The following is a 26,499-nucleotide window of genomic DNA, read 5'->3' as shown; positions in this document are numbered from 1 at the left end:
CTCCCTCCCCAGCAGCTCAGGCCGAGCTCCCGCCGCACCCCTCCCGCCCCACCGCGGCGCCCATGGGACCTGTGGGCACCAGCCGTACACTCGGCTCCCTACTGGGCGCCCCTCACCTCAACCCTCAGGGCCCGCACAGGGGCCAGCCCCGGGTGGCTGCTGCCTTCTCCCTGCCTCCACGGCCCGTGGGCCGTGAGCAGGGCCGAGTCTGGCCGCGGAGAGCCGGGCGGGTGCCCTTGACACACTGGGTGTTCGCAGGATGGCTGAGGTCACGGGGCGTGGGCGCGGGCGGGGCGGGCGGGGAAGGGGCGGGAGAGCCTGCCCCGCATCCCCCTTGACAGAGGCAGGCGGTGACCTAGGAGAGCTGAAGCCGAGGGTGGGGGGACAGGGCCTGAGAAAGGGTGGCAGGAGGGCGGGCGGGGACGGCTGCGGCAGGCACCTCCGCTGAGCACCTACTGTGTACCGAGCAGCGGCCTGGGGCCTGGGGGCTGCGGCTCAGAGCCGGGCTTGGCTCAAGAGCTCCACCAAGTGGGCGATCTCGGCCCGAGCCGCGGCCTGGGCTCCGCGGGCTGTGCATACAGCAGGCGCCGGGCCCCGTCGAAATGCACTCGGGGACACTGCTCTGCAGGGTATACAGCAGGTATACCCTGTATACAGAGTATACAGCAGGTCCTGCACCCGCGGGCACTGCATGTAGTGCTCCAAGCCTCCCGGGGTGCCTGCAGCCAGCAGTCCCTGCCCGCTGCCAGGAGGGGACCCGGGTCGCTGAGTCCTGCGGGGAGCCCTGCGCAGGGAGGAGGGGTGCAGGGCAAGGTGCATACAGCCGTCACTGCCGCTTGGGCCCCGGCGCCTTGGGGATGGAACTTCGTGCCAGACCGGGATGAGGCGAAGATACAGAGTCCTGCCCGCCCCCCCTCCGCGCCCCCTCGGGCCCGGCCTCCCCCCTCTGTCCTCTGGCCGCAGCTCAGCTGGACTCAGCAGATTCCCAGAGAAGGAGGCCAAGAGCACAGCTCCGCACCCTCGCGCAGGTGGAGGGGTGCTTACGCAGCGGGGACTCCGGGTGGGCCGCCCCTCGGCCCCCCTCTGCGGTGCCCTGGCTCAGGCCCCCAACAGGCGGGGGTGCGGACCCCTACCCGAGGCGGGGCCGGGGGATCTGGTGGACATAGGCCCCCCGGATGTAGGTCAGCGGGGCTCCTGCAGCCTTGGGCCTCAGGAGATGCGCTCGTGAACACCCCGTGGCCTCCACCTGCCCCCACCCCGGGCCTCCTGTGATCCCTCAGGCCGGCCACATGGTCCCTGGGACACTTGGTCCTCCTGAGGACACTGCAGGGAGGCTCCTGCCACCCCTGGCCCAGAACCCTGGCTCCCTGGAGCTGCCCAGGGGTGAACCGTGGCGCCCACTTGCCGGGCCTGAACAGTGAGGTGCAGAGTGGCACAGCCGCCGGCAGCAGGACCTGGGGGCACGGGGACCGCTTCCCACCCTGTCTGAATGGGCGTCCTGGCTTCCTTCTGGAGGGGGTGTCGGGTTGGGTTGGGGACCCGGAGGTGGGGGGCAGCGGGGCAGGACAGGGTGTGAGGCACGGGTTTCTCTGCAGGCCGAGCGGCGCAGACAAGGCCAGGGGGCTGGAGGCCCAGGGAGCACCCAAGGGGGTCTGCGGGGGGAGCCCAGGGGGCAGGGCGGCGGACTCCCTACAGCCCGGCCAGTCACCCAAGGGTCGGGTGACAAAAATCAAGAAAGTTATGCATGACATGGTGCCATTTCCAGAAGAGGAAAAGGGTGCGCGTTACCTAAGTTGAGGCAGGAGGTGGACGGGAGCACCCCTGCTGCGGCCCACCGTGATCCTGGGCGCGGTCGCCTGTGACCCAGGGGCTGCCTTATAGGTTCTGTTTGAATTTCTTGGAATGACCTTCTTTTTCTTTTTTTTTTTAAGATTTTATTTATTTTTTCATGAGAGACACACAGAGAGGTCAGAGACGCAGAGACACAGGCAGAGGGAGAAGCAGACTCCACGCAGGGAGCCCGACGTGGGACTCGATCCCGGGACCCTGGGGTCACGCCCTGGGCCGAAGGCGGCACTAAACCGTTGGGCCACCCGGGCTGCCTGACCTTCTTTTTTTTTTTTTTTTTCTGCCTGACCTTCTGATTCTGATTTTTTTTTTTTTAAGTAAAATCTTATTTTGGAAAAAATTTTAGATTTACAGAAAGTTGCAAAGATGTTAGAGAGTTTCTGTCTGCACTTTGTCATCAGTGGTGTGATCCAGTCCCCCCAAGATGTCCCCATCCTCGTTCCAGGACCTGGGATGTGTCGCCTCCTGCGGCGGAGGGGACCTGGTCCAGGCCCTGAGGTGGGGGTGACCCTGGGTTCCTGGGGGTCCCCCAAGAGGGAGGCCAGGGGGGAGCCCCAGAGACCGGCAGACCCTGCGCTGCTGGCGGTGAGGACGGAGGAGCGGCCGCGGGCCAGGAGGGGGCGCCTCTGGAAGATGGGGGGCAGGAGGGGGTCTCCCTGGGGCCCCGGGGGACGAGGGGTGACCAGCTCTGTCCACGCCTGGGTTTTAGGACTCCCAACTTCACCACGTGAGGTTGATAAACGGGTGATTTTTTTAAAGCTACAGACTCTGTGGTGATTTGTTACAACAGCCTCAGGAAACGGACGCTTGCTGTGGCGGCTCAGGCGCTGGCGCGGGCTCACCGCGACAACTAATTAACGTATTAGCAGTTCCTATTCCGTGAGCCAACTCCCAACTTCGTGTGCATTCACCATGTGTGTGTTTTTAGCTAGTTTCCTTTTTCTGTCCCAGGATCTCACCCAGGACTTCCATGACGTTGAGCTACTTTTCTCATAATTGGAAAAAAGACCCAAGCAGATGAAATACAGATGATTCGTGTGGAAATCTGGCCGGGCCTGAGGCTCGAGCAGCGCCTTGCACACAGCCAGGGTGCATCCGTGTCCCTGGAGGGAGGTCGAGGCACCACCCGCGGGCACCTGCCATCCCACCTGTGTGCTCCGATGCTCTCCCAGTGGCAGCACGGACCGCCCGCCACAGCCATTCCGACCTGGGTGGATGAGACGGCGTCCAGTGGGGAGGCCCTGGTCAGGGAGGGGGCGGCCAGGGGGCTGACACGCCCCTCGTCTTCCTCATGGGCGGACAGTCCTGAGGAATGTCGTGTCCAGCTCCTTAGGGACCCACGGGGCTGACCAGGGCCCACCCTGCCCGCTCCTCCCCAGCCCCTCACCCCTGCTCTACAAAACAACCCACCGCACCAAACCCTTGCTTCAGGCTCCGATTTTCGGCAGAGCCCAGACCCAGATATAGGAGGAGAGACACGCGTCCTGCTTCAGTGTCCTGCTGGCCTGGATGAGGTCAAGGGAAGTGAAAAAAGGGGACAGGGCCCCAGGCCCCCAGCTACAGACCCTGAGAGAAGGAAGAGGAGCCTCGAAGGATAACCGGAGAGACTTGGAAGAAGGGTGGGGGAAAAGCCTACAGAGGGGTGTCGGGAAGGACGAGGGACGAGAGAGGGCAGTGCTTCTAGAAGGAGCCGCAGAGGCTGTGAGGCTGGGAGAGGCAAGGGCAAAGTTTTGTCCTGGGGCGGGGGAGCCAAGTCTAGCCTCCCCCTCAGCGCTGGGCCGGTGTGGACGTGTGGACGCGGCGCATAGCCACAGTCATGGGGTTTCTGAGCTCTCGGCTGTCCCCGAGGAGCTGCGGGTGGGGCGCGCTCACCACGCGGGCCTTTCCCAGGCCAGGAGGCCGGACAGACGGACAGACGGAGCTCAAGCCCCGTGCTCTCCCTCTGGCGCCTCCCCCGCCCCTGCCGTGTGAGCCTCCCCAGGGAGGCCTGGCTCTCTGCCGCCCCCTCCACCTGCGGCAGGTATTTTGAGCGAAGCTTCCCGCATTTCTCCCAGGAAATGTGCTGAGTCTGGGGAGTTATCTCAGGTCAGTGGAGGAGTAGACGAGACGGAAAGCAAACCTGCGGCCCGGAGCCTGGGGCTCGGCGGGGACGAGGGGGGAGGTCGGGCGGGGTGCCTCTGGACCGTGGGCAGGGGCAGCGTGGGAGGGTCGGCAGGGCCCCCTCCCACCCTGCCTCTGCTTGCCAGGCAAACGGCCTCAGTTTGTTCATCTGTAAAATTGAGGGTATTAGTAACCTCCTAATGCTGTGCCTTCTTTGGGGACCGGGGGGGATCTAAAATGTTCTTCATTTGTTGTTGTGGCAAACATAACAAATTTACCATCTTAAGTGTTTTTCACTGGCAGTGGCACGCAACACACTCACCCCGTCCTGCAACCATCCATCTCCAGAACCTTCCATCTCCCCACACGGAGACCTGTCCCCAGGAAGCACTGACCCCCATCCCTGCCCACCCCTGGCTCCCACCACCTCCTCTTTGTCTCTGTGGACAGGCGTCCTCTGCGGACCTCCTGGGAGTGGGGTCCTGCGGGAGGCGTCCTTCTGGGTCTGGGTCCCCTCCCCGAGCCCGGTGTCCTCGGGGTCCATCCACGTGGGGGCAGGTGTCGGGCCCCTTCCTCCCTGAGGCCAGGTCGTATCCAGGGTGTGCATGGACTGTGCTGTGTTTATGCATCCATTGATGGACACCTGGGGTGTGTCCGCCCACCTTTTAGCCGTTGGGAGTTACGCTGCTATGGACAGTTGTGTTTTTTGTTTTACTGTAATTTAATTTTCATCCTAGAGTGGCTGGGGAGGGGTCCTCGCTGAGGGGCAGCTGAGAACGGGAGGTCTGGGCCTGTGCTAGAGGCTCGGCCGGGAGGGGGCAGAGCTGGGGTCGGTACAGCTGTCGCGCAGGCCGTGAGGCTCCCGGCCAGGGTCTCAGGGGCTCCCAGGGCCCCCAGTGGGGTGGGGTGGGGTGGGGGTGTGGACAGGGGCTCTGGGCTCCAGGCGGCACTCGGAGTGCAGTCCAGCAATCCTGGGCTCGCATATGCCTGCCTGAGGCTGGGTTTTCTCCCCGGTAACATGGGGCTAAGCCGGCCCCCCCATGCAGGGACCAGCTGCTGCCCGCAAGGGGCCTGGCTCGCCCTCGCTGGCCCCCGGAAGGCAAGGCCGTGCTTGAGTCGGGGCGATCTCCCGCCGTCCTCCTGCGGGCCACGGAGCCCAGCGCACCTTCCACATGCTGATGCCGGAGGGGCTTCTCAGATGCCCGGATTAGCCCGCAGGGGGAGGAGTGCAGATCTCAGGGCGACGGTGACACGATGGCCCAGGCCCTTCAGCAGGGATCTTGGGCTCCCGGGCTGCAGCCAGCGGCCCCCAACGCCAACCTCAAAACCTTGGCTGCGGTGCCGAGGCCCGTCCTCCACAAAGGAACCGAGCCTTGCTCTGCCCCCTGCGCTGGGGCCCCCTGAGAGTCCCCCATGCCCCGGTTGCCCCCGTTGGACACACCAGGTGGACATGTGATAACTCAGGAGGTGTTTCCCGTCCCTGGCGGCAGGACCGGGCCGGATTCCGAAATCTGATCTCTTGTAAAATTCCAAGGCCTGATTCCAGCCACAGGGAGCCCTGCTAATCCCTCCCCATTCCGTGTTATGTAACGTTCAGGGATTAATACTGTGGCATCCAGAGCCGCCGCCTGGATTCCAGTCCAGCCCTGGCCCCTCCTGCGCCCCCCAGGCCTCAGTGCGCTCACCTGTAAAATGGGGAGAAGGCCAGTTCCTGTGTCCCAGGACTGATGTAAGGGTGACATGAGAGGACACAGGGAAAGGGCCTGGAACAGCCTGCCGTGTGGCTCAGAGATGTCCCCGCGGGTTCCCTGTGGGTCCACGGTGCCCACGTGTCCCCGCCAGGAGTCACACGCCCGTGTCTGCCCTCCGGTCCCCTGATTCTGTTCCCTCTCGCTGCCTAATGTCCTCCGTATATGACACCCCGACCGAGCGGGGCCCTCCCGGTCCCTGCCCCAGCCCTCCCTCCCTTCCCAACCAGCCCCGGCCTTCCTTCCCTGTCCTCTGGATCCCGCCACTGCTCCCCAGAGCCTCTCCGCTCGCGGCTCCCTGGGGCTTCTGAGAGGACGAGACGATCTCTCTGACCTCAGTTTCCCGCTCAGGGAAAGGGGCACGCTGACACTTCGCCGCCTGGCGGGAGGCGCAGGGCTGGCGCGCGGCACACCTGCCGCCTCGGGCGCCTGGCCCCGCCCCCCGCCCCCCGCCCCCCTCAGCCAATAAGACGCGGCCCCGCGGCGCTGGTCCAGAGCAGCGGGAGTCGGGCCGAGGCTGCGCCCCGAGCCCGGAGGGATGGAGCCCGGGCCGCGGCGGCCGCGCACCTCCCGCCCGCCGGTCTCCGCCTTCCTGCGCGACCCGAGCTCCGGGCGCGTGTACAGGCGCGGGAAGCTCATCGGCAAGGTGCGGGGCCCGCGCCAGGCGTCCGGGCGAGGGTCTCGGGGCGCGGGGCGTCCGGGCAGGGCGGGCTGTGCGCGCGCGGTCGCGGCCCCGGCGAGCAGGGGCGCCCCCGGGTTTTGCTTCTGCGAGGCTGGGGTCTGGGGTTGGGCGGCTGGGTCGGGCGCCGGGCTGTGCTGCACGGGGGCGCGGGCGCGGGGCCCCCCGTGCGTCCCGGGGTGCGGGTGTGCACTCGCGTGTCACCGCTATCCCGCCTTTGTAGAAACTCGGTGGCGGGGTCTCCGCGTGTGTATGTGAACGTGCGCCGCACCCTGCGGTCTCTGTGTCCGGGTGGGGAGTGGGTCGCGTTCCGCGTGCTGTGGTCCCTTCCTGTGTTCCTGTGGCTGCGAACGCAGGGATGAGGGTGTGAGCTGTGCGTCCGCGCATCTCCTGTGTGTGTGTGTGTGTGTGTGTGTGTGTACGTGTACGAAGAGGCCTGGCTACCTGTCCGCACACCTGTGCACGCCGGCGCTGAGCCGGTCGCCCCTCCCGGCAGGGCGCCTTCAGCCGCTGCTACAAGCTGATGGACATGTCCACCAGTGCCGTGTTTGCCCTCAAGGTGGTGCCTCGCGCTGGGGGCGCGGCCGGGCGACTGCGCCCCCGTGGTAAGGTAGGCCGGACCTTGAGAGCCCCGGGGGCCCACAGGTCACAGGCGGTCCCCAGAGAGGCCCCTGCACGGGGTGGAGGCTCTGCCCCTGGGCCCGAGCCGCGGGCGGACGTGTGGGGCCACACCTGCAGGTGGACCGGGAGATCGCCCTGCACAGCCGCCTGAAGCACCGCAACATTGTAGCCCTCCACGGACACTTTGCCGACCGCGAGAACGTGTACATGGTGCTGGAGTACTGCAGCCGCCAGGTGCGGGGGATGGGTGCAGAGGGAGCCGGCATGCCTCTGTCCGCAGCCCCCCCACCCCCACCCCCCGCGTCTGCTGTGCTCACCTGACTCTCTGTACTTACCTGTCTCCACCCGTGTCCACACCAGGCCCATCTGTGCTCATCCCTGATGCACCTGTGCCCATCTCGGCTCTCTTGACTTGCTTGTGTCTACTCATCCCCAGTTTATTCATTGGCCCATCTGCATCTGTGGCCCTGTGGGACCACCTTAAGGCAGTAATGCCCACCTGAGCACACCTGTGCTCACCCCATCCCCGTGCCCTGCATGTACCCACTTTGGGTTCATCGCGGATCCTCTGGCCCTTTTCAAACTTACCTGCGGCCACCTGGGCCCACCTGAACTGTATTCCTCCTTGGGCTCACCTGAGCGTACCTGTGTTCACCTGTGTGTCCTTGCGCTGCCGCCACCGCCGCCCCCTGCCGGTCACCTGCAGTCACTGGCCCACGTTCTGGAGGCGCGGCAGACTCTGACGGAGCCCGAGGTGCGCTACTACCTGCGGGGCCTGGTCAGCGGGCTGCGCTACCTGCATCAGCGGCGCATCGTGCACCGTGACCTGAAGCCCAGTGAGCATGGAGACGGGTCCTCGTGGGGGGGTGGGGGGGCGCTGGGATGTGGCTCTGCCCTCATAGCCCCTCCCCTCTGGCAGGTAACTTCTTCCTGAACAAGAACATGGTGGTAAAGATTGGAGACCTGGGGCTGGCCGCCAGGGTGGGCCCGGGGGGCCACTGCCACAGGTAAGTGAGCAGCTCTCAGCAGTCTCTCTGCGGAGACACAAGTAGGACCAGATTGGCCTGTGGGCCCCGGCCTTCCTGAGCCCCCCATTATCCCCTCCCAGAGTGCTCTGCGGGACCCCAAACTTCCTGGCTCCGGAGGTCATCTCCAGGAATGGGCACTCCTGCCAGTCAGACCTCTGGGCTCTTGGCTGCATCATGTGAGTGGGTCCTGGGGAAGAGGGTCAGGAGTACCCAGGTGGGGCCAGGTGTGGGCAGGTGGAAGCATGCACGGGACAGGTAAGGACAGGCATAAGTATATAGAAAGGAACAGACGGTGAGAGTGTGCATAGGACAGATGTGGACAGGCGTGTGCAGGTGTGGGGCAGGTGGGGGCACACACCTGCCATCATGCAGGTGTGCAGGTATGAATAGTGCATATGGGACATGTATGTGCAAGGGAAGATAGGTTTGAGCATGCACAGAGGTGTGGACAGGTATTTGCAGGTGGTCGACACACAGGCAGTCTGGGTATACACATACAGTTTTGAGGTATATGCAGGAGTGGGACAGGTGCAAATATGAGTAAAAGAGGACTGGAAGGTAAAAGCAGGTGTATACAGGTGCAGGCAGGTGTACAGACATCTGGTGGTGTCAATCGGGTAGACCGGAGTGGCCAGGTGGGAGCAGATGTAGGGCGGGTATGGAGAAGTGGATGCAAAGCCTGTGCAGAGTAGGAGAGTGGGGTGGGTATGGCCAGGTGTGCAAAGGTAGGTGTGCGCCAAGCCTGGACACCGAGGACAGATGCAAGCAGGCACTCAGGATCCTGCCCCCCACCCCCCGGGTCAGGTACACAGTGCTGACTGGCACCCCTCCCTTCATGGTGGCTCCCCTGTCCGAGATGTACCAAAACATCCGAGACGGCCGCTACCCCGAGCCCGCCCACCTGTCACCCAACGCGCGCCGCCTCATCGCCCGCCTGCTGGCGCCCAACCCAGTGGAACGGCCCAGCCTGGACCACCTGCTGCAGGACGACTTCTTCACCCAGGTGTGTGCTGTTCGACGGGTGGGGCACGCCCTGGGATGGCAGGGCTCAGAGGCCAGGCGGCCTGCGCCGGGTGCTGACCCCGTGGGCCCCCCCAAAGGGTTTCACCCCGGACCGGCTGCCAGCCCGCTCCTGCTACAGCCCACCCTTCTTCACCGTGCCCCAGCCTCTGGGCAGGCTCTTCCGGAAGGTGGGCCGGCTGCTCCTGCCCCAGTGCCGGCCCCTCTGTGAGTAGCACCCGCCCACCCCTCGCCTGCGTCCACCTGCCTGGCCGGCTCGCGTCTCAGCACCTGTCAGTCCTCCCACCTGCTCTACTGCTCCCCAGCGATGGCAGAGGAGGATGTGGGGGGTCAGGCTTCGCCTCCCGAAAAGCCTTGTGCTTCCCTCAGGCCCCATCACGGCTAGCGAGGCCTCGGGTCCAGGAGAAGGTGGATCAGATCCTGACCCCATGGAGTGGGGCAGTGAGGTGAGGGCTCCGGGCAGAGGAGGCTGGAGGCTCGTGGAGCACATTCTCACAGCAGGACTGCGCGGAGGGGAGAGTCGGGGGGGTCTCCCAAGCGAGAGGATGGAGCCTCTCACCTACCTCTGGGCTCTGGTGGGGGCCAGGGCCTCCCCTCACCCCTGCTTCTTCCCCAGGCCACCCTGTTGGACACAGGGGCTCCCCACCTGGAGGTCCCCGTCCACCTGCTCACCCACGGGACCCTCAGGAGCGACCCAGCGGGTGAGCGGACACTCCATCCTAGGGGCTGCAGGTGGGGAGCAAGGGTATCGAGGTCCTGGGGGCGATCACTGGGCCTCGCCAGGGTCGTGCTCCCTCCCTGCCTTCAGCTTTCACACCTGTAAAGCAGGAGGCGTGGCCGGAATCCTTCTGGGTTTAAGAGAAAGTTTTCCCAGATTCAGCAGTTTGGGGCAGGGCTGGTGGGGGGCGTCGCGGTGGGGGTCCAGGCCTGCCCGTCCCCCTCCCCACCCAGGGCCCAAGGGGAGCCAGAGGCAGGAGGTGGAGGTGGCCATCAGAAACCTGCGGCTCTGCCTGGACCCGGGCCTCCCAGGTAGGAACCCAGCGCAGCCCCGGGGGCCGCCTTCCTCCTGACGTCCGAGCACAGCGTCCTGCTCTGTCCAGGGACCCTGCGTATTTCTGGGGCTCCCCTGGAGGGGGTGGAAAGAGCTGAGGGAGGTTTCAGGGCACAGTGACACCATCCTGCTCCCCAGAGTCTGGCAACCCCTGCCCTTCTTCCTTTCTCATCCACCCCCCCTCCCCCGGGGCCTGTCCCCCCCCCCCCCCCTGCTCGCTGTCCTTGGAGCCTCTTCTTTCTCATGGGATCCAGTTGGATTCTCTTATTCTTCTGTTTTATGCTCTGGGTTTCCACCGTTCCTCCGCCAGACCCCCCTGACACCCCTTACCCAGCCACACAGGATCCCCCAGGAGAGCGGTGGCCCATCCTCTGGGCCCCCAAGTGGGTGGATTATTCCAGCAAGTACGGCTTCGGCTACCAGCTGTCGGATGGGGGCAGCGGTGTCCTGCTTCGGGATGGCACGCACATGGCCCTGCGCCCCCCGGGGGAGTAAGTGATGGGGCTCCTGTCCACCCTCCCATCTTTCTGCGCCCCTCCCTCGAGCACTTAGTAACATGCACGCCTGTGGGCACGGGCTGCCTGCTGGGCCCCACGCGGCGCTACGCCAATGACCCAGGAGATTTCAGGAGGCGGATTTGCGAAGGCAATGAGCTGGGTGAGGTGACCGATGGGGGGCAGGTGGAGGTGACCCCCGGCCTGCCTGGTAGTGGAGGGGCTTTCTGAAGAAGTGACACTCAGGCGAGACATGGAAGGTGAGAAGGAGCCCATCAGGAACAGCATCTGAGGTCCGGGAACAGCACGTGCAAAGCTCCCGACATGGGGCCCAGCCTGGTGGGTTTGAGGAGCGGAGTGAGGTGGGGAGGCAGCGAGGACGTGAAGGGTGGGTCCAAGTCGCGTTTTTTTTTAAAGATTTTATTTATTTATTCGTGAGAGGGCAGCCCCGGTGGTGCAGTGGTTTAGCGCCGCCTGCAGCCCAGGGTGTGATCCTGGAGACCCGGGATCGAGTCCCCCGTTGGGCTCCCTGCGTGGAGCCTGCTTCTCCCTCTGCCTGTGTCTCTGCCTCTCTCTCTCTAGCTGTGTCTCTATGAATAAATAAATAAAATCTTTAAAAAAAAATCTTTATATTTATTCATGAGAGACACAGAGAGAGAGGCAGAGACACAGGCAGAGGAGAAGCAGGCTCCCTGCGGGGAACCCGATGCAGATGCTCATCCACTGAGTCCCCCAAATGTCCCCAAGTCACACTTCTAACGTGACCTTTCTGGTAGGAGTGACACAAGGGACCGCAGGCAGGTGGTTGGCCTAGTCAGGCAGGGAATGGCAGTGGCCGGGGTGGTGGCTGAAGGACGCAAGGGGGCTGGTGCTGGACTTGGGAGGTCAGAGTGGCCACGAGGCCAGGTGGGACGATGGCAAAGGGATGGGCTTGGGGCCAGGATCTCAGGATGGACGGGCTCCGCGGGGCGGAGGTGTGGACGGGGCCAGCCTTCAAATCCTGGTCCGAGGGGCACAGCTGGGGGGCTGTCCGCGGGCGTCGAGGGCCCAGGGGAGAGCCCGTGACGGCCGGCACCACCCCGCACCCCATCCCCAGCCGAGTGTGCTACGTGCCCGGCCGGGGGAAGCTGGAAACGTTCACCCCGAGGGACGTGCCCCGCCCGCTGGCCGCCAAGCTGGCCGTCCTCCGGCTCTTCACCTGCTGCCTACGGCGGCGTGTGCGCCAGGTGAGCCAGGTAAGACGGGGCGGGCGGGCCAGGTGGGGTGGGCCAGGTGGGGCCCCCTACTCCCCTGAGACCGCGTGGCTGGGCCTGTCTGCAGGAGGGGTCCCGGCCCTCGCCCCCCCCAGCGGCCCCCAACCTCTGCTTGCTGCGCTTCCTTGTGTCCGAGCGGGCGTTGCTGCTGCTCTTCAGCGACGGGACGGTGCAGGTGAGCGCCGGGGTGCCCTGGTCCTCGGGGGGCCGCGTGGGGGCCCTCCCTCCCTGACCCGGCTCCTCACCACCACCCCCTGCAGATCAGCGGCAGGGGCGACAGGGCTCACTTGGTGCTGAGTGGCGGCGGCGGCAAGGAGCTGCAGCTCACGGTCTGGGAGGACGGCCAACCCCGCACCTCCTACCCCCGGGGCGCCCTGCAGAGCCCCGGCTGCGCCCCACAAGCCCGCCCGCGCCTTGTCCACGCTCTTCACATGCTGCAGAGCATCTAGTGCCCCCTGCAAGGTGACCGGGTCCCCAGCCCCAGTCCCAGTCCCGCTTCTGCTGTCTCCCCAGAGGGGTGTCCCTAGGGGCAGCCTAGGAGCTGGGGGTCCTTGCCTGTTCAACCCCCACTTCTCTTTGGCTTTGCTCCTTTTTCATTAAAGAGAAGCTGACTCTGTAGTCTGGCGTCTGCCTCCCTTGTGCAGTTCGAGACGCATTAGCAGGGGGACACTCAGGCCGGCGGGCTCTGAGCCCACTGCCCTTTGTGGTGGAGCCGGAAGGGCCGGGTCCCCAGGAACCCGAGCGAGAGTGGGGTCGCGCCATGGCCAGAGAGCTGAAGCGGGTGACGACTGCTCGGTGCCCGAGCTGTAAGGAAGGGGGTGTCCGGGCCGGGAGGGGACCCGCAGCCTGCAGGGCCCCCGTGGTGTGGTCCGGCCCCTCAGCGACAGTTTGGGGCTGGTGGAGCGCGGGGGCTGCTGTGCGGGGTCCTCTCCGAGAGACCCGGATTCAGGAAGGACGTGGCCAGCAGACAAGCAGAATACGGGGGTGCCTGAGATCTGACACCTTGGGGTTGGGGAAACCTGACTAGTAGGAGATGGGGTTTTAAGTCCTCCAGGTCAGGTTCCCCGGGGGGAGGGAGGTGACTCGGCAGGCGACAGGGAGCTGATGTCAGCAGGTGACCATAGAGGAAACAGGGACACAGAGACTGGACTCCGAGGGGACCAGAATGAGGGCGGAAAGTAGGTGTCGAGGCCGGCAGCACTGGCGACAGGGCACAGCCCGGGTGTGCGGGGGGCTCGTCGAGCAACCACTCCACCCCGGGCAGGGTGACCCTGACAGGCACAGCCGAGCCTCAGTTTCCCTGTCTGTAGAGGGGGGACGTGTCCCAGCAGTGTGATTCTCTGGGACAGCCAGCCTCGGAATCTGCATTGTCAACACCCCCCGCCCTGGGGGGATCCATCATGAAAAAAGCCTAAATGGCTGCCGAGGTGGGGGGTCCTGAGCCGGCTCCCCTGCCCCCCAGTACAGGTGTGCACGTGCATGGGAGGAACTCATGGGAACATGCCCGGTGCACACCTGTGGAGGTGGAGAATTTTTTAAGCGTGTGATATGATATTGTTAGTTTTCTTTTTTTTTTTTTTTTTCTTTATAAAATGAGCTCATCCTTAGGCCTTCCTGAGGGGGTGCCGCCCCAGGGACCCCAGGCGATGGCTCCGGACCTCTGTGGTTGTCAGGCTGGGGGTGCTGCTGGCTCCCAGCAGGTGGTGGGTGGGCCCAGGGAGGCTGCTCGGCGCCCCCAGCGCCCGGGACCCCTGATATCGCAGTGCTGGGGGGAGACCCGCTTTACAGATAGAAACTGAAGCATTGACAGGCCTGATGCGGAATTTCTAAAAGCACCTTTCCTTTGGAATCGGGGGAAAAAGCAACAAAGATGCAAAGAGACGGTTTTGGGAGAAGCAGGGTGTCCGGTGCCCACGCAGCACCTCACGCAGCGTGAGTCCATGACTGTCCCTGTCATCGTCCCTTGGTGGGGGCCCCTGCCGCGTCCATCAGGAGAGAAGCCACCGGGTGTAGGGGCGCCCCTCAGATGGAGCCGCAGCACCACGCGGGGTCCTCCACAGCCTGCTGAGGACCCCCTGCCCCGGGGGCGCACCTGCCTGCGGGGGGACGGCCCGCTGGGGGATGGACCGTGCGGGGCCTGGACACCTTCCAAGCAGGGCTTTCCCTTTTGAACTATTTACCATCAATTCCAAAAGTAAAATGTGGACGCCACCGATTTGTGACAAATTGCAAAAGGACAGAGCCACAGCGCTCGCCGGGAGGTCACAGGGCCAGCTGGTTCTTTTCCGTTTACCCACACTTGTGCTCCCCTAGAAGAGAAGGAAGCCATTCCCGTGACCTTGCCCCCCGTCACCCCCCCGCCCCCCCACGTGCCTGGGCGTGTTTCTGCACGCGTGGAGGTCGGCCTCGGGCTTCCCTTGCAGGGGCGGGATGAAGGCAGAGGGCATTTAGGGCCTGGGGAGGCCACGGAGGGTGGGGAGGCCACGGGCCTTGTGTGGCCTGATGTGGGAGGAGAAATTGTTCTGTGTAAAACAGGGGCAGGAACTGGAAGGGCAGGTGGAGACGCAGGGAGGGGGGCAGTGTGGGTGGAAGAGGACGGCGCAGGGAGAGGGCGAACACCGGGTGCTGACATCGGGCCTTTTGTCCTTTTATTATTATTATTATTGATGAGAAATTCACATAACCTGCAATTAACGATTTTAAAGTGCACAACCCAGTGGCACTGAGTGCATTCACCATGTTGTGCAACCATCGCCTCTATCTAGTTCCAGAACATTCCATGAGTCCAAAGGAAACTGCCCTCCCATCAGCCGTCACCTCCCTTTGTTCCCCCCCAGCCCCTGGCCCCCCTGAGCCCCCTCCCCGTGCGTGGACGAGCCTGTCCTGCACGTGTCACACACGTGGACTCACGCCCTGTGGGGCCTCCTGTGGTTCCCTCCCTGAGCGCCGGGGGCTGGGGTCCGTCCACAGGGTGGAGTGGGGGCCTCGCTCCTGCTGGCGGCCGGGACGTGCCTGTGGGTGGGGGACATGTTGTGAACCCGCCATTCCCCTGTCGATGGCATCGTGTTACAAATGACAGGAACCCCTCCTAACTGTGAGGAGCAACGTGAAGGGCTGGCTCCTGATGCAGGCGCGGCTGCATGTGCGTTCGGGTGACCCACAGGGCTCCCCTGCCACGCTCTTCCCCTCTTCCCCGCCCTCCCCGTCTCTTGTTTGGACAGCGGGCTCCTGCGGCCTGGTGACAGGGCCCGGGCTGGCGAGCGAGCTCTCAGCACCCTAGGGGGGAAGGGGCCAAAGCCTCCCTAGGTGCGCAAAAGTCGCTGGGGAAGCCCATTGGCCAGGCCTGGGCCAGTGACACCCCCACAGCGGACCCCCCCAGCCAGCCGGAGACCTGGAGTGAGACCCCCCGGCCCAGAAGGGGCAGGTGCCAACCTCGCCGCCGTGGGGACCCTGTACGGGGACCAGGCCTGGCCTTTGTCTCCCAGGGACCTGGCGGCCTCTGGGGGCGCTGCTGGGGGCGAGGGCGCGGCTGGGCCCTGAGGACGCTCAGGCAGTGCTTGGAGGGGCCCCGGGGCCGGGTCAGGGCCCGAGCCCCGCCAGCAGCCAGCAGCCCCGGGGTCTCCCGGGAGCGGGTCCTGCAGCCCCAGCCGGGCCTTCAGACCAGGCAGCCGCGCGGGCCCGCGTGCAGACCTGAACCTCACGAGGCTCGGCAGCCAACCCGCTTCTGAATGCCTAGGCCGCAGAAACGGTGACGGGAGGACGCGTGAGGACCGGCTTCGGGGCCCTTGGCCGGGGCCCATTTGTTAGCACGCGGCAGCCGCGGACTAGCACACCTGCCAGCACGCAGGGGCCGCCCGGTCCTGCCCCGGCGGGTGTTTCTGGGGAGAGGGTCGAGCACCCTCAGCTTGCGCAGTGCGCAGCCTAGAGCGCCGCCCCCGCCTGCCTGCGGGACCCCAAGTAACCGTCCACACGACAGAGCAACGGTGTGCCCCCCGCCCCCCCCCCCCCCGGCTCTCATCTCAGGGGGAGAACTTCAGGAGGGGGCGAGGGCCACAGCATCCCCACCCTGCGAGCTTCTGGCATCTTCCATAGACAGGGGAACCGGGCCCCTCAAGAAATAAAATCATTAGTCTCCCTTTTGTGGGTGTTTGCAAAGGGGGCGCTTCGGACAACGGCCGCGAAGGTGTCCCAGGCCGCAGCTTGTACCTGGAGAGGCCCGGCTCACTGCGGGCGACGCGGGACCTGGGCCCGTCCGCGCCCCGCGCCTGGACCGCGTCCCCATTGGTCCGTGGAGAGCGTGAGGCAACGCCTCCTCCAATCACCAGCAAGCGGGGCGGGGCCAGGCGGCACAGCCGGGCAGACGTGATTGGCTGCTGCCATGGCAACCGTGAGTGACGTCACAAAGCGATGCAGGGGCCGGTCCCGCGTGCGGGCATCTGGTTCCCGGGCTGCCGCTGCCGTTTGCGCGCCTCGGGGGCAGGGCGGGGCGGGGGCGGCTCTCCTCTCCCCACTTGACAGATGTGGACACTGAGGCACAGCGGTCACGTCGGGTCGTGACAGCTGGGAGAAAAGTGTGGCTACAGGTAGGTCCGCCCTGCGCCCTCCCAGTCGAGGAAGTTTTAAAATCCGGAGTGTGCGGAGTGAAAACAGGCCGGTGCCAGCGGGTCACACGCTGCATTTTTGAGATGAGAACATTCTAGAAGTGGAGGAGGGAGGCGTGGCTGCCGGGGGTTGGGGACTGTGGCAGGGCGCGGTCCGTGTGGTGCTGGAGGCACGAAGTTCCGCAGCTGGTAAAATTGTGGACAATTCAATACACACGCGTGGGTGCAAGTAACGTGAAAAATGTGAGATGGGGTAAGGCGGGGGGGAGCGCGGGACGCCTGATCTCGGGGTGGTGAGTTCAAGCCCCACCTTGGGATTACTTAAAAAAAATTAAAATAGGTGTTCAAAAGCAAAATCGTGTGCAAGGATGTGCAGGGATGGCAAGATGGGGGAAGAGGATTACGAGGTACAAACTTCCAGTTGTAGAGTAAGTCACAGGGATGAAAGTACAGCATAGGGAATACATTCAGTAATAGTGTCATGTGGGGGCGCCTGCCTTGGGCTCAGGGCTCAGGGCGTGACCCCAGGGTCCTGGGGTCCTGGGGTGGAGTCCCGCGTGGGGCTCTCCGCAGGGAGCCTGCTTCTCCCTCTGCCTGTGTCTCTGCCTCTCTCTGTGTGTCTCTCAGGAATAAATAAATAAAGTCTTAAAAAAAGAAAAAAAAGAAAAAATAACATTGTAATGTTGTAGGGTGACAGACTGTAACCACACTTCCCCTGGTGACTGTTTCATAATGTATACAATTTTGTGCACCTGAAACAAATATGATATTTTGACTACAGTTAAAACTTTTAAAAATCGGGGGATCCCTGGGTGGCTCAGCAGCTTGGCGCCACCTACAGCCCAGGGCGGGACTCCAGGTCCTGGGATCGAGTCACGCATCAGCGTCCCTGCATGGAGCCTGCTTCTCCCTCTGCCTGGGTCTCTGCCTCTCTCTCTCTCTCTGTCTCTATGAAAAAATAAATAAGATCTTTATTAAAAAGTTTTAAAAATCACTGGATTAATGATTTTTTTAAATGTGTGCACCAATATTCATAGTAGCTCTGTCCAGGTAGCCAAACATGGAAATAACCCTAAATGTCCATTGACAGATGAACAGTTACAGAGCGTCCACCACACGTGCGGGGCATGTCCCTGGCTGCGAGCAGGAGCGAGGCGCACACACCACCCGGGGACCGACCAGAGCCCCCAACACTCAGGGAGGGAACCGGACACAGGAGGCCCCACGGGGTGTAGTCCACGTGTGTGACACATCCAGGACGAGCTCATCCACACACGGGGAGGGGACTCGGAGGGGCCTGGGGAGGGAAATGGGGGGTGACAGCTAGTGCAGACATGGCTTCTTTTGGGGTGATAGAATGTTGTGGAATGAGCTAGAAGGGACAGTTTTTGTGAATACATTTAATGCCACTGAATCATACACTTTAAAAGGATTAAAATGGTTAATTTTATCTTTTTATATGAGTAATGGCTACACCCATCATGGGGCTGGAACTCACAACCCCAAGATCAAGAGTCGTGTGCTGTCCTGACTGAGCCGGCCAGGCGCCCCTTCAATGGCAAATTATATCTTCTATGTACTTTACCACAATTTAAAAAAAAATCCCTGCTGCCCACGTTGCTCCTCAGGCCCCTTACAGCAGAAGGGGGGAGGGGGGCTCAGGCTTTGCTGTTTCTTAAAGCTCCCCCTGGCTCTGAGGGGAGGCCAAGGCCAGGAGCCCTCATGGAGGTGACACGGGGTTGAGCCCGGGATCGGGGAGCAAGGAGGACAGTGCATGCACAGAGGCCAACAAACCAATGCCAAAGAATAATAATAACCAAACTGAGAAATTTATTTATTTATTTATTTATTTATTTATTTATTTATTTGCAACTGAGAAAAATAAATTTTTAGAAGATTTTATCTGGGGATCCCTGAGTGGCTCAGAGGTTTGGCGCCTGCCTTTGGCCCAGGGCGCGATCCTGGAGTCCCGGGATCAAGTCCCACGTCGGGCTCCCGGCATGGAGCCTGCTTCTCCCTCCTCCTGTGTCTCTGCCTCTCTCTGTCTCTCTCTCTCTCTATGTCTATCATGAATGAATAAATAAAATCTTAAAAAAAAAAATAAAAAAATAAAAAATAAATAAATAAATAAAAAATAAAAAATAAAGATTTTATTTGGGGCAGCCCGGGTGGCTCAGCAGTTTAGCGCCGCCTTCAGCCCAGAACATGATCCTGGAGTCCGGGGATCGAGTCCCGCATCGGGCTCCCTGCATGGAGCCTGCTTCTCCCTGTGCCTGTGTCTCTGCCTTTGTCTCTCTCTCTGTGTCTCTCATGAATAAATAAATAATATCTTAAAAAAAATAAAGATTTTATTTATTCATGAGAGACACAGCGATAAAGAGAGGCAGAGACACAGGCGGAGGGAGAAGCAGGCCCCCTGCAGGGAGCCCACGTGGGACTGGATCTGGGAGCCGCCGTCACACCCTGAGCCACAGGCAGGGTCGCCTCTGCTCTCCTCTCTGCCTGGATTTACACCTGGCGTTCCCCACACTGAAGCGCTTTAGGAATCAAGTACAAGGCGTGTTAGGGTCCTAGCGCATGGAGGGCTGCCGGGAGGAAGCAGCGACACTGCGGGGGCCCCCTCCGCGCAGGCAGGGCCACACGGGGCTTGACCCAGCCGCCCCTCGGCACGTTGGTCCTCCCTGGCCCACGGCTCCTGCAGGTGAGTGTTCACTCGGGGAGCTTCAAGGGGGACTGAGACACACGCAGAGCGGGTCACAGCAATGGGGGTGACGGAGGTCGGAGCCCTGCTGCTGGGGTGGGGCAGCACCCCAGGGAGATGTGAGACACCGTCAGGAGAGGGAAGGGGGAGCTGCTCAGTGACCCGAGGGCGGGGAGCACCCCCAGGCCGTGCACAGCCCCCAACGACACTGGTGTGAGCGAGAGGGGACCCTGGTCTAACAGGTTAGGGGGAGGAAGACACCGAGGAGCAGAACGTTGCCTTGCGGGGCGCTGAGCTTCGGCGGTGAGCCTGCAGCAGCCCGGCCAGAGGGGCGCAGGTGTAGGCCCCGTGGGGGTTCCAGCCGCGAGCCCGCAGGGTGAGGGCCGCAGGAAGGAGGAGCAGCCTCCGCTTCCTCCCGCGTGGACGCTGGCCACGGAGCCCTCGCGGGAGGCACCGCTACTCTGAGCGGGGCTGCTGGGCCCAGTGAGCATCCTGGGGTGCCTCCCGGGCCCCCCCCCCCGTCCCTCCAGCAAGCTGAGCCCTCGCCGAGCCCCCCTGGGGCCTTTCGGCCAGGCTCTGACGTCACCACTGACCCCGTCTTCCCCACAGCCGTGGCTGCCCCGAGAGCGTCCAGCCCCGGGTGACCGCACACCCCACGTCTCCAGGCTGCAGGGGCTCACAGGGGTCAGAAGCCCTCCAGGCCCGGGGCTCCATGTGCCCCCCAACATTCTCACATCCCCAGTGTCTGTGCACAGCAGGAGGGCCAAGTGCTCAGCCTCAGCAAGAAGGAAATTCCTAAGAACTGATTCAACTCAACGTCCCCAAAGCCAAATAATCCAGGTAACAATGGACAGAAGACCCGGGCACGCATCTCTCCAGAGAAGACACACAATTGGCCACAGACGCGTGGAAGGATGCTCCGCGTCCCTCGGCGGCCGGGCAGCGCGGGTCAGAGCCACGGGCGGCCACCTCCCACCTGCCGGGGCCGGGACGCAGGTGGCGGCGAGGAGGGGGGGGGCGCGCAGGCCGGGCCGCGGGGCGCAGGGCGGGGGCGCCTCAACCAGGTGGCCCAGGCGCCCCTCGGCCCGGCAACGGCGCTGCCGGCGTCACCCCAAAGGACACGGGGACCCGAGCGGCAGCCGCCCGTGGAGGAGCCTCGGCGCCCTGCGACCTCGCTGGACTAAGACGTGCCCCGTGGCCACGGTGGGTATGGCTCAGCCTCTGGCAGGGAGGAAGACTCGCGTGGGCAGGCGGGGCCCGGGGCACGACGCTGGGGGGCAACAGAGAAAGGCCAGCACCATGCGGTTGCCGCAGGCGGAGCAGATGGACAACACAAATGGGACAACACAAAGGGGCCTGGGGGCTCCGGCGGCGAGGTCATGATCCCGGGGTCCTGGGGTCGAGCCCCCGTCAGGGAGGAGCCTCCCTCGGCTCTGCCCCTCAGCCCCACTCAGGCTCTCTGTCAAATAAATAGAATCTTACACACAAATGAAGGGAAAAGGGAGAGACTGAGGCAAAGCAAGAAACAGTCTGAACGGCGGCTAACACAGCGCTGGTCACCCGAGGGCAGCGGCGGGGAGGGGGGGGCACACGGGAGGGGGCTAAGGACTCACTCCACATAATGATAAAAAAAAGGGACAACTTCCTTGGTCGCATTTCTAAAGGGATCGTTTGCTTCTTCCGACTACTATACACCTACGAATAAACGTTCTATTCCTCATACGACCTCAAAAAAAGGACATTATGTACGAGGGATTATTACGCAGCCACGAAAAATGAGACCTTGCCATCTGCAACAACGTGGGCGGACCTAGAGGGCATTACGCTGAGCGACCTAAGTCGGAGAAAGACAAATACCGCAGGGTGTCACTCACCTGGGGTGTCTAAAAAATGACACCAACCAACAGACCCTTAACTTCAGAGAACGGGGCGCCGGGGATGGCACATCTGGCTTCCACCCAGGGCGTGACCCCGGGGTCCCGAGTTCAAGTCCCCAACGGGCTCCCCGCAGGGAGCCTGCTTCTCCCTCTGCCTGTGTCTGTGCCTCATTCTCTGCGTCTCTCATGAATAAATAAGTAAAATCTTAAAAAAAAAAGGAAAGAAAAAAGAAAAAAAGCCAACGCACCAGAGTGCTTTGTGGCACCGGGGACAGTGGCTAGGTTCTCATGGACGGGGGTGTTGGGCTTGTTCGGGGTCACCCCTCCCACACCCGGCGAAGCCAGATCTGCTGTGAGTAAAGGAAAAGCTCAGCTCTTTGGCAGCGGGGTGCCCCGTCATTTATTCCATCAACAAACATTTAGGGAGCAGCTCCTGTGTGGCGGCGCTGAGCGGCGGGGCGGGGGCGGCCGGGGTGGGGGGGAAGGTGCAAAGGGGGCTCCGGCTCGTGCCCAGGGGGAGCCCGGGCGAGGGGCGGGCGTGTGTGCTCCTGCGGGAGTCATGTGCAGGCCCGGCCACACGGTGGCGACAGAGGACGCGCCGCCCGCGCCCACGGGGGCGGGGCCTAAGGGGGCGGGGCCTAAGAGGCGGTGCCTAAGGGGGCGTGGCTTCCAGCTCGGCCTCCCCGCCCGGGGCACACCCGCCCCCAGGGGCAGGCAGGCGGCCTCGGCGGCCTCGGCGAAGCGGCCGGTTCATTGCGGTTCCCGTTCCGCAGCCCCGGGGCCCGCGCCCGGCCTCACCTGTACCTGCCGAGCCCTTGGCAGCCGCGTGCCCCTGTGAACCGAGGCGTTGCCCCGCCCCCCCGTGCCCCCCGCGCCCCCTCCCGCCCCCTCTTCCCCCCCCCCCCCCCGCGCCCCTTACCAAATGCATCAAATCAAAGCACGTCCCGTTCAGGCTGAGTTTCCGGGGAGCAGCACGACCCAGGCAGCCCCGGCCTCAACGTAACCGCGTGTCCTGGATCCCGGGGGGGGGGGGCGCCCCATGTCCCCGATGTGCCCCAGCGCCGCGTCCCCGAGGCTCCCGCCGCGCCGTCAACCGCTCACACCCACGGTTCTGGGCTCCGGAGGCCGAAAACCCAGGCGTGGGCGGGGCTGGTCACCCCCAGGCCACCCCCCACCCCCCGCCCCAGGGAGACCCCCTCCTGCCCCCACCTTCCAGGGTCCCCGCGGCCCCTCCTCCGTCCTCCCCGCCAGCAGCGCGGGGTCTGCCCGTCTCGGGGGCTCCCCCACCGCCTCCCTCTCGGGACCACCCCCGGGAGCCCAGGGTCACCCCTACCCGGGGCCTCGACCAGCTCCCCTCTGCGCGGGAGGCGGCAGCACACCGCAGCCCCTGTGCTGAGTGCTGTTTTAGGGCCGCACTGGCCACAGCGCGGGCAGCCTGGCCTCCTGCTTCCCGGGATCAAAAGTAGTGCAAAGTCTGCACAGCAAACTACTTCCCCCAGGTGCTGCTTCCCCCTCTTTGTTGGTGGCCATTTAAAGTTAATTGGGATCCCCTGGGTGGCGCAGAGGCTTAGCGCCTGCCTTTGGCCCAGGGCGCGATCCTGGAGACCCGGGATCGAATCCCACGTTGGGCTCCCGGTGCATGGAGCCTGCTTCTGTCTCTGCCTCTCTCTCTCTCTCTCTCTGTGACTATCGTAAATAAATAAATAAAAGTTTAAAAAAAAAAAAAAAGTCAATTAAAACTGGGGCACCCGGGTGGCTCAGTGGTTGAGCGAGCGGCTGGCTTCGGCCCAGGGCCTGCGTGATCCTGGGGTCCCGGGATCAAGTCCTGCATCGCCGTCCCTGCAGGGAGCCTGCTTCTCCCTCTGCCTGTGTCTCTGCCTCTCTCTGTGTGTCCCTCGTGAATAAATAAAATCTTTAAAAGAAAAACAAAATTAAAAGTTCAGTCTCCTAATCACATGAGCCATGTTTCAGATGTTCAGTCACTCAGTGTGGCTGGCAGCACTTGCGATGGAGAGTGAAGATCTAGAACATTCCTATCGTTGACCCATTATTATTTTATTTGTTCATTTGAGAGAAAGCATGTGAGAGAACATGCGCAGGGGGGAGGGCAGGCTCCCCCCTGAGCAGGGAGCCCAACATGGGGCTCGATCCCAGGACCCCGGGACCATGACCTGAGCTGAGGGCAGACACTTCACCAACTGAGCCATCCAGGCGCCCTCATTGTCCCATTATTGGACAATGCTGGACCGGAACATTCTAGAGTGACACTGCTCTATGTAGGAGCCATCAGCCACGAGTGGCTGTTTACATTCACATTTAAATTTTGTTGGCCACTGCCGTCCAGCAAGGGCTGGCGTGGCTCCCTCCTTGTGAAGGGGAGGCTCCAGGGGGGAGGTGGGCTGTGGCGAAAATGGTGCCTGCCCTGACAGGCCTGAAGAACGAGTTCCAAGGCCACCTTCCAGGTCAGGATTTCTGCCTTTTCTCCCACTATTTGAACCTGTCTCCCTGACTACTCTTTGTTCCCTGAATCTGACTTGTGATCCCACCACTTCCAAGTCTTTCCTACTCTGTCTCCCCCTGACCAACCAACCTCTCCAGCTAGCCTTCCTCTGAATCTCTCAGCAAAATTAGTCCTTCCTCCTCTGTTCTGACTTATCCACACACCACCCATCCATCCACCCATCCATTCATCAATCCTCCATCCATCCATCCATCCATCCACCCATCTATCAATCCTGCATCCACCCATCCATCCACCCAACCATCCATCCATCCATCCATCCATCCACCCATCCAACCACCCACCCATCCATCCATGAATCCACCTATCATCCATCCACCCATCCATCCATCCATCCATCCATCCATCCATCCATCCAGTCACCCATCATCCATTCATCCACTCCTTATCCGTCTTCCATCCATTCACTCACCCACCACCCACCTATCCATCCATGCACCCAGCAAACGCTGAGCACCTTCCCATTTCCAAGCTCTGTTTGTTCTATTTGGTCTGTTGGTGTTTTCCTGGCCTCAGAGGTCTTGTGTCTGAATTGATGCCCCGCAGATGTATCCATCTGAGGGAAGAGCTGGAGAGAGGGGACGACCAGGGACACCTGCCAGGCTCTATACTCGGCTGCGCATGGTTAAGCGCTGATTAAGTCCCCACTTTACAGAGAAGAAGACAAGTCAGGGAGATAACGTGCCCAGGGGCATGCAGCAGGCAAGTGGTAGGCCAGGAGGGGACTCCCGTGTCTGTCCCTAGAGCTGCTTTCCCTACACATGGTCGTGCAGGTGACATATCACTCCCACTGAGCCCACTCAGTTGGTGGCTCCATCTCACAGATGCGAGCACCACAGCCTTACCCTCTCGTCTCCCTGAAATCTTATGGGACCCACAATAAAGTCTTCTCAGAAGACACTGGACGGGTCACCGCAGTGTGCTGAGCCTGTGAACCCACAGACACAAGTGACAAGGGCAGGGCAGCCCCGGTGGCGCAGCGGTTTAGCGCCGCCTGCAGCCCGGGATGTGATCCTGGAGACCCTGGATCGAGTCCCACATCAGGCTCTCTGCATGGAGCCTGCTTCTCCCTCTGCCTCTCTCTCTGTCTCTATGAATAAATAAATAAAATCTTAAAAAAAAAAAAAAAAAAACAAGTGATAAGGGCAATGAAGGTTTGCCTCGGTCGTTGGCTTCCCTGAGCACGTCTAGTTGTGAAGCTGATTGCACCCGGTAATGGCCTTGCTTTTGCGCAGCACCCCTCACCCCCAGGAATGTAGCCCCCGTAGGTGGCTATGAGTTCGAGTGACTCCAGCTTACAGTGGCTTAAGCAAAGCAGGAGAGCTCGCTGGCACTCATAACTGGGAGGTTGGGACGGGCTGCCTGCAGGCACAGCTGGATCCAGGGCCCCAGATGGCAAGCACGAGAGCCCACTCTGGCCATCTCTCAGCTTTCCCCAAGGGCCGCAGCAACTCTGGCCTCTCGAGTATCAGCTTCACAGCCCCTCAGCAGGGAGCGAGCACATCCCTCAGACATTTCTGGATGCTTCCAGGACGGCATGTCCTCAGGTCGGGCCCACGCCCATTGCATCTTCTGAAACCCCTTGCTTGGGCTCCAGTCCCGACCTCCTTTCCCAGGACTTGGTTTCAACCTCCTGGGTGTCCTGTCTCTCCCTTGACCCCTCGGTCCCTCGAGGGGGGCTGCTTTCTCTTTGTCCAAAATGCCAGGGGGACTGGTCCCCACGCTGTCGCCTCCCACTGCCCCCGTAGCCTCCTGCAGGACGGTGGCTACGGTCTAACTTCTGTCCAGTCGCCCAGGGCCACGGCAGCCACGTCCAGCCCCCTCCTTGCGTGGTGGGCCGGCCCCGGCCTGCGTGCTGCCCACCCGCCCTACTGGCTCCTGCGGCTGCTGAAACAAATTGTCACAATGTTGGTGACAGCACAACACGCCTTTGTTCTCTCACCGCTGGCCAGGGGGCTGGTCCAAGGGCAGGTGCTCCCCACCTCTCCAGCTCGGGGGCTCAGGCGCCCCTGGACTTGCCTCCATCTTCGCTCGGTTTCTCTCCCTGCTCCGGTCCCATATCCTGGCCCGTATGGTCTTATCCGGACCCTCGTCGTGAGACTAGGGGCCCGCCCTAATTCACGAGGAGCCACCCGGCGATCCTTGGTTATATCCACAAAGACCCCTTTTTCTGGATAAGGCCCACTCCTGGGTTCTGGGGCCACGGTTAACCACTTCACCCACGACCCTCACCAGAGCTAGGGAAACTCCAGCGGAGCAGGACCCCCGGGTGGGTGGCTGTTCCACACTCCCCCAGCCCTGCCGCCGGGGGGGCCGCCACTCAGCGGGAGACCATGGCCGCGGGGCGCCCATCGCCCCTCCTGGTGCCCCGACCCACCTGGCGCCCTGAGCCCCCCGCCGCCTCCTGGAGGCCCTCCGGGTTGCTCCTTCCTACCTTTCCTAGCAGGCTCCGTGTGCAGACCCCTCCTCCGTGCGCACTCAGGCCAGCAGCCTACGGGCCCCTGGCTCCCCAGCTTGTCTCGGGAGCAGTCCCACGCCTCACAGCCCACCCTCCACGCATCCCGGGGCTTTCTTCTCTCCCCTGGGAGCTTCAGTGGCACCCGATGACTACAGACGGTCCAACCCATGGTCCCACTCCCGACTCTGGGCCAACCCTGCCCTGAGTTGCCTAGCGGTCCCATGGGCATCGTCCTCTGCTCCCGAGACCCGGAGAGGGAGGGTGGCACGTGTGGTCATCGCTCAGAGGTCCTTCGGGGACGGACAGGTGTTCGAACCCCTCCTGGAGGTGGGACTCAGACCCGTCTGCCCTTCTGCACAGTGAGACTGGGAGTCCCCCCCCACCACACGGCACAGAGCCTGGCACCCCATCTTCACAGCGGCCACAGCTGCCCCTGTGCTTGGCCGTCGGCTGGGAGGGTCAGGGGGCCCAAGCCCCAGGAAAACGGGGGGCCTGGCTG

The 26,499-nt window shown here is 62.9% G+C and overlaps 1 protein-coding gene, 1 long non-coding RNA gene and 1 other non-coding gene across 4 annotated transcripts; 2 read left to right on the top strand and 1 right to left on the bottom strand.

Moving 5' to 3' along the window:
• The first annotated feature begins 3,074 nt into the window (after positions 1-3,074).
• MIR8805 (microRNA mir-8805) lies at positions 3,075-3,219 on the top strand. Its single transcript, NR_128745.1, has one exon. It is a non-coding gene; the product is annotated as a microRNA mir-8805 (primary transcript).
• Positions 3,220-6,207: 2,988 nt separating this feature from the next.
• On the top strand, positions 6,208-12,460 carry PLK5 (polo like kinase 5 (inactive)). The gene is given in 15 exon segments (XM_038567971.1): positions 6,208-6,342; positions 6,872-6,985; positions 7,114-7,230; positions 7,703-7,832; positions 7,916-8,003; positions 8,105-8,200; positions 8,829-9,027; positions 9,125-9,251; positions 9,414-9,490; positions 9,661-9,745; positions 9,996-10,073; positions 10,406-10,542; positions 10,545-10,586; positions 11,910-12,017; positions 12,103-12,460. Coding segments are annotated over 15 exon segments (1,695 nt in total). The 5' UTR covers positions 6,208-6,234; the 3' UTR covers positions 12,292-12,460.
• Positions 11,122-16,076, bottom strand: LOC111091407. 2 transcript variants are annotated; one of them, XR_005375267.1, is made up of 4 exons: positions 15,908-16,076; positions 14,743-14,854; positions 14,023-14,151; positions 11,122-11,179 (listed from the first exon to the last, which is right to left on the bottom strand). It is a non-coding gene; the product is annotated as an uncharacterized LOC111091407 (long non-coding RNA). The 2 variants fall into 2 exon arrangements; XR_005375266.1 differs by having other exon boundaries at positions 14,753-14,854.
• Positions 16,077-26,499: the final 10,423 nt, after the last annotated feature.

The sequence above is a fragment of the Canis lupus genome, chromosome 20, assembly GCF_011100685.1.
Source record: "Canis lupus familiaris isolate Mischka breed German Shepherd chromosome 20, alternate assembly UU_Cfam_GSD_1.0, whole genome shotgun sequence".
In the NCBI taxonomy this organism is placed as follows: Eukaryota; Metazoa; Chordata; class Mammalia; order Carnivora; family Canidae; genus Canis; species Canis lupus.
This window is presented reverse-complemented; position numbering and strand designations above follow the sequence as displayed.